This window comes from Megalobrama amblycephala, linkage group LG22 (genome assembly GCF_018812025.1).
Source record: "Megalobrama amblycephala isolate DHTTF-2021 linkage group LG22, ASM1881202v1, whole genome shotgun sequence".
Taxonomy (NCBI): Eukaryota; Metazoa; Chordata; class Actinopteri; order Cypriniformes; family Xenocyprididae; genus Megalobrama; species Megalobrama amblycephala.
Window position 1 is genome coordinate 30,372,898 of NC_063065.1, and position 7,527 is coordinate 30,380,424.

The window sequence follows — 7,527 nt, forward strand, 5'->3', positions numbered from 1 at the left end:
CAGAATCCACATTGGATCACAAACTGAAGTTATTTAAAACAATTACTGCTGCCTGAAAGTGAGTTTTGAGCTAAAATGATTTTAAAAGCCTTTAATGCCTACATTCAGGGGCGCTGCTAAGGATTTTGGGCCCCATGAAAAGAATCTTGACAGGGCCCGCAACACAGCTGAGAGTTTTTTCATATTAATTTACATAAAATCATGCGCTTTTATGGTATTTTGACTATCATTCTCATATATTTAAGTCAATCAGACAATTGAACTCCATCCCATGTCCACACCCGTAATTTGTCCTCTGTAATACTGCACTACTTCAGTACTGTATAATGTATATACTGTGCATAGCTGTACATGTGTCATATAGTGTATTCACATATATTTATATTTGTATGAATGTACTGTACATATTTGTACTGTACACTGGCAATGACAATAAAGTTAATCTAATCTAACCTAATATTTTTAACATGACAGTTGAAATGTAACGGAAACACTGAGCACTCTTGATACAATGAAATGTATTTATATTTATTTGCTTCAACACTGATACTGAAATTTCAAAATAAAACTCTTCAATTTAAAAAAACAGGAATTACAATCTGTGGTGAAAAAAAAATCTCAGCCAGAAAACACCACCATAAAACAAAATGGCCATATACAATTTCTAATAATTTAAGCAGAACTTGCATAATATACTATATCAAAGAATGGCCAAGGTATAACATAGATGAGTCTGAGTTACTCTTTCCACATCATTTCTAATCTCTTGTACTTGCTCAACATTTCTAAACAAAAGTCCAACGTCTGACCTTTTCAGCTGCAAAATCATTAATCAAATCTTTGAAGTCAAGCTCTCTAGCCAACTCGCTCTCAATGGAAAGCATAGCAAGACTGCAAAGCCTTTCTTGAGACATTGTAGACCTCAAGTAGTTTTTTATCAGTTTTAATTTGCTGAATGCCCTCTCCCCACCAGCAACAGTCACTGGCAGTGTGCTAAATAAACGCAAAGCAATGCACACTTCTCCAAAGATGCTTTGCAGCTGCAGCTTACAAATAGCATTTAGGAGTTCAAGAGGTGACAGGTTAGGGGGGAAGTTGGAAGCATATACACGGTTTAGGTGTCTTACTTGATTTTCAAAATCAGGAGTTAGATCACTGGAATACTTAGTGATCAGTGGTTGGCACACAGAAGAGATTTTGTCCTCACTAATCTGCCCAACTTTCAGAACCGCATAAAACTCGTTCACAATATCAGCAATTCTCTGGAACCTAGTGTCTAAGTCACTGATGATACTATCCATAGCAGTGTAAAACACAGTATTCCGAAACTCTGTTTCTGAAGTTGTCTCCTCTTCACAGGTTTCATCATGGAATCTCTTTCTTTTCTTCTTGCGACTGCACTCCTTGCTTAACTGAGGAGTAACATGAGCTTCTCTAGCTATCAACTTTGCCTCAGCTAGGAGATACCCCCATGCATCTCTCAGAGACTGCATCTCTTCTGTCAAGGCTCCGATATTGGCTGCCTCTATGTCAAGTGAGATTTTCCCTGACTGGAGAATAACATTCCTGTCATCAATGCTTTGCAGTACTTTCAGCCAGATGGTGAGAAGAAGAATAGCATCAAATGACATGAAGTATTTTCTGAGACCATTAGCATCTGATCTTGCTTCATTGGTGAGACTGCAAGTCATTAGTATGCTATCAAGTGCATTGATGACAGAAGGTAGGTGCTTTGCCACAGGTTTAACAGCCTCAATCCTTGCACTCCAGCGGGTATCACTTAGCTGATGCAATGAGGAACCTGTTTGCTCTTTGTAGATTGCCCAGCGCTCTGGGCTGCTACTTACAAATGTGTACAGGCGATTTATGCAGCCAAAAAAGGTGGATACATCTGGACTTGATTGTGCAGCATGTACGCCGACAAGATTTAATGTATGAGAGGCACAAGGTGAATAAGTAGCTAGCTTGTTTTTCCTCAGTATTTCAGCTTGGACTCCCTTTACCTTCCCTGACATATTTGCCCCATTGTCATATCCCTGTCCTCTGCAATCACTGATGTCAATCCCATGCTCACAAAGAACAGACTCAATCATCTTTGCTATCTCACTCCCTGTCTTTTTGTAAAAATCCTTAAATTCAAGGAACCTCTCAGTGATCTCCCACTCGTCTTTTTCTTTGTCATATTTGACATACCGTAGTACCACCACGTTTTGCTCTGTATGGGAAATGTCTGGTGTGGCATCGGCGATGACTGCATAATAGACGGCATCCTCCCTTTCCTGTAGAATTCTTTTCAGAACTCGTCTGCCACATAAGTTGATGAACTCATTTTGACTTTCAGAGCTAAGATAATGTGTTAGCCTGGTTTGTTTTCCTTCTTTTTTTTTTTGTTTGTTGTCCCTGATTTTTTGAAAGTGCTCTTTCAGCAGAGGATCATAATGTGACAAAAGCTCCAGTGTGCCTAGGAAATTGCCATTATGAACGTCATATAAGTCGCTTATTTTGCCTCTGAAAGGCAAGTTTCTTGAGGCCAGGTGTAGGGTAACATCTAACAGTCTCTCCAGGATGGCCCTATTTTTCTCAATTTCTGTTTGGAACTCCCTGTTTAACAGAGAGTCTATACCTTTATCTTGTAAAACAGATGTTTGCAGATTTTTCCATCTTAAGTAGCAGTCTCTGTGTGCATCACTCCTCTCATGGATTGGGAGTTTATTGTACATGTGACGCCACTTCACATGACACATTTTAAACCCATTTTGACTGGCCAGTGCACTACAGGAAGGCTTTTTCTGTATACTGGAGAAAAGCACACATGGTATGCAATAAAGTGACTGATTGCTTTGACTAAAAGTAAGCCAGTCTCTCTTAATTCTTTCTCTCTTATTGGCTGACTTTGTATAATTCAAGTATTCAGGGAACGGCTTCCCCCCTGAATCGCATGGCATTTCCACTTTCTTTTCTCTCATGGTCACAGCCAATTTTCTGACTATGTCCTCCCTATCCTGATCAGTACAAACTGCTGGCCACAAACCAGGGTCATTTGTCACAATATTTTCTTTCCTTTCAAATCCCTCAACATTCAGTCCATCCTCGGCATCTCCATCTTCACTCTCTGCCATCTGTCTCTCACTTGCATCTGTACCCTCTTCCATCTCTTCCTCCACTTCCTCAGTTCTCCCTGACAAACAGGAAGAGGGTCCTGGAACTGACAAAGTATACAGCATTTCCAATAGCCAATCTTTTCCACTCTACAGATGCCTCTTATATTTTGTGTGTATCACTTTCAGACATTAATGTGTTGCCATTAAACCAATACTAATAGCCGCTCACCTTCTTCTTCGTGTGGGAGCGCAGAGGCTGATTCAGGGGATGCTGGAGTTAGGGGTTGGGAGACAGCCGGACCAGTTGCTGCTGCTGGTTCATTTGACTCTGTTTGGAACGAGGCATGATTTTGACAAAGTGCGTTTGACTGCATTGAACGTTTAACTAAAACTGTGTATTGTTATTTTTTCCAGCGTTTTCTTGACCTAACATGGGGAGAAAATTGAGTTCCCTTATCATGCACTTTTAACACTAGAACGGCCACCAGCAGTCATTTTAACCGCAACATTTAAACGTATGGTAATTTTCTTTAACACTAGAATGAACAAGGCATCATTTTGACCGTTTTGAAATTTGCATAGTCAATAACTTTGTCTAAATAAATCACAAAGCCTTGCTGCTCCCTGACTTTTCCTAAAACTACATGAATTTTCATTAAAACTAGTTTAAATATTTATTGTGTGAATAAAAACAGAAATATAATCATTTCTACCTATAACGTCCACAGACAGTCATTTTGCGCTGTTTAAATTGAGTTTTGCTGACGGTCTGGATCAGATAATGTGAAAGTATTATGTGAAGATGGTTGGCAGAGATGAATCATGCTGTATTTGACAATATAGGGGACATTGTAGTAATACAACTCCACATCATCTTCAAGAGATGCACTGAAACCGACACCGGCTGCATGTGAGGCAAAGCCGTGCACCCGCTGCACCCTGCTCTATCAAAACGTGCTAACTTATCGAAAAATCCTACCGTAGAGACCTAGGGCCTCATGTACAAAGCGTGCGTACGCACAGAAAAGTGCCGTAGGCTACGATCATTGTCACGGGTGTAGTGAATTCCAGGGCCCAGTTTATGGCCGTGCCCCTCTCTCTCTGTAACAATGGACAAAGGTTTGCTACATTTTGATTGGATCTTGGTGGACTAACACAAACAAACTGTCCAACGCCATCAGATAAAGATGGAAGAACAACATCCAGACCTCTCTTAGAGGGTAAGAAGAAGACCTCTTGTACCAAGCCTGGGAAGGACAAGGCTTCTCATTGGTCCACAGGCAGTTACTGCCCTTCACCCATCTAAACACTACTTCCTAAGGTTGGCCAGAGACTGCCATAAAAATTCCTTGGGACCTTAGCAGAAATGGGTGAAACAAAGAGAGATCACAAAGATCCATCCGAATCCATTCAAAACTATGTTTGAAAACCTTAGAACTGATGCAAACTACACATCCATTTAATACTTATTCACAGAAATAAGTATTCTCAGTGACAGCCATTTGTAGTGCAACATCTGATACAAATACAGCTGTTAATGTACAATTGAATGACAGTTAAATCTTTTTCCATCATGTTTAGTCTCTATTTGTTTAGAATATTGCCAAAGGTATTCTGGTGGTGGTTTGGAAAGTGAGAAATGCATTGGTAAACTTTAAAGACACTGTAAAGACTTCCAACTTTGTGCTTTATGCAAATGAGTTCCACAGGGGAGAGAAGGGTGGGCCACACTGTGTGTGTCCCCTCTGATGCCAGCAGCCAATCACAGCACTCGAATGGAGAAGTGCCAAAATGCAATCTCCTCCTCATCGGAAAGGGATAAAGGTACCCTTTCTACAGACACTCCTTGTTCTGAGTCTGCCATTCAAACAGGGAAAGACATAACAGATATTGTTCTGAGTCTGTCCGTCAAAGGGGATAGACATTAACAGATAGACCGTTCTGAGTCCCAGCTTGCGAAGCTGAGACACAACAGATACATCGTTCTGAGTCTGCCCTGCGAAGGGAGAAGACATAACAGATATACCGTTCTGAGCCTCTGGTCCATCCAGAAGAGACAACAACAGATCCCGTGATCTGAGCCTACAGCTTGTGAGGCAGCAACAGAGACGACTACGTTCTAAGCCTCTAGCTTGTGAGGAAAGAGACATCAACAAACACTACGTTCAGAGTTTCCGTCCAGTGAGACAGTGACGACATCTGCAACAAGGTTAAGCTCAGGAGAGCAAACCTTCACTTCAAGGTACCTTCGTCTGCGTGTTCCAGATTGTTAAGGACCTTCTGCACCTACACCAGGGCCTCATCTGCGTGTTCCAGATTTTAGGACCCTTTGGTGCTCCAGGAGATCAGCATCCCACAGAGCTTCGTGTTCAAGACTATTGAAACAGATTCTGGCTCCTCTCCCCACTGCATTGTCACCCAGCACAACCAGTGGAAGACGTCACTGTCATCGGACTCAACCAAGTGGAACGTAAATATCACTTAACCAAACCTCTTTCCAGAGACCTTGGCATTGTTGTATATTATCAGTATATAGTTTCCTAATTAGATTCAATATAGCTGATGTTAGTCAATAACAAATAATCTCTCATTTATTTGTTTGTTGCATAATAAGGTTTTCCACCTTATTATTTTTAGAGAAACAGTTTATCTTTCCATAAGATAGCGTAACTCTTCCATAGCCACACCCAACTTAATCACTTGTATTCTATGTAGCTTATGCACTTTATTCCTTTATCATTCATGGTATTCATTTAGTAGTTGTGTTAGTTATTCTTGTTTATCTTTTTGTTAATAAAATGTATTTTATTACACTTGTGTCTTCCTTGTGCTGATAATACAGAAAAGGTTCTACAAGTTAGCAATATCACCAGTCTTTCAGATAAATCAGCTGACCACTTTACATTAATTCTAAATGAATGAAAGCCCCTGTTGGGAGTGTTCTCATACTGCCAAGGGAACAGACCTTGACTGGTGCCCTGAACTAGGGAAAAAGGGGGAAGTGGTCATCTGATGTACTCATAACCACACCTTAAGAGACGTGTGTCCAAAAATCACAACGTCAGCGGTGACTTGAGTACCAATCCCTATTTTACTTCGCGTCTTTGGATGGACAAAGTAAAAATCACTACACGGGCGGTCCACTAACAATTTAATCCTACTTACAAACCCACCTTTTCTTGTGAAATATTGGGTAACATACTGTCGACCCTTTGCCTCTTTCAGTTCTCTTATTTTTTTCTCTTTCCGTTTTTGATTTCCAGATTTTTGAGGCATTTTCACATCCTCTGTCAAGTTGAATCTGCTGGGCCGGCGCTATAAGTGAAGTCAAGCTGTTTGTGTTGCCTTGGTTACTGGATACAATTTGGGCGGACTGAACCATTTTATGATAATCGAGAGGGGGAGAGGGGCCCACGGACGTTTGTGTTTCCTAAACAAATACATTTTTTTGACTCCAGGAAACAGCAAATAGAATAATTTAAAGTTAATAATTTTTACTATCAAATATTTTTTTTTAGCACCACAGTTTTATTGGGGGCTTCTCTGGGCCCCCTCTTAGTCATGGGCCCTGAGAATCGTCATTGTTTACCCCCCCTTTACAGCGCCCCAGTGTTCAGACTGCAGGCAAATACTATTTTTTTTCTTCAAATAATATCTTTTCAGGAAGACTGTTAACACTATTAATCAAATATGTGATCAAATATGATTTGTGTGTCCAGACCAACCTACAGTGCGGGGTAGATTACTTACAAATTGTAATCAGTTACTGATTCCAAATTACAAGACAAAAATTGTAGTTAGTAACGTAATCTGTTACATTATACATTTTAGGTAATATAATCGGACTACTTTTAGATTACTTTTAGATTACTTTACCTACAGTAACTCGTTTATCACATTGATTTGAATAGGATAATCTACACTGACATGCCGACAAGACATGATATTTGATATGAAACAAAGTCTGAAATTTTGTCATTTTTTAAAGAAATTCAAACAATAAATACCATCTTTAATGTGGCATGACAGATCACTGTAGTGCCTCAGTTCAAGCAGTTCATCTCTTCCTACTAGTTACAGCATGAAAAAAACCTGAATGAACATCAGAAAGTATGTTGTTTCAACCACGGAAAGACATCAATACACACCATTTTTCAAGTTAAAGTCGACTGACGTTAATCTACTAAGTCTCCTGTCTGGTTTGTTTGTTGTACAAAATGGCAGACTCAGTGTTATGATTGGTCAGATCAGCTGTCAATCAAACTCATGGTGAAGGGTGAATTCCACAAACCTGAAAGACCTTCTGAACATATAAAGCAGTAGGCTTTTTAAAAAGTAAATTTTAAAAGATAAAAAAGTAGTAGTAGGGAGAATTCATGAATTATTAATAATTTACTGCTATTGTGAGAACAACATGTAATCATGT

The 7,527-nt window shown here is 39.8% G+C and overlaps 1 protein-coding gene across 1 annotated transcript; it reads right to left on the reverse strand.

Annotated features, from left to right (window-relative positions):
* Window positions 1-785: 785 nt before the first annotated feature.
* On the reverse strand, window positions 786-6,684 carry LOC125257749 (zinc finger MYM-type protein 1-like). Its single transcript, XM_048174399.1, has 3 exons — window positions 6,275-6,684; window positions 3,331-3,429; window positions 786-3,205 (listed from the first exon to the last, which is right to left on the reverse strand). The coding sequence occupies exons 1-3, from the start codon at window positions 6,375-6,377 to the stop codon at window positions 786-788; spliced, it is 2,622 nt and encodes an 873-aa protein (XP_048030356.1). The 5' UTR covers window positions 6,378-6,684.
* Window positions 6,685-7,527: the final 843 nt, after the last annotated feature.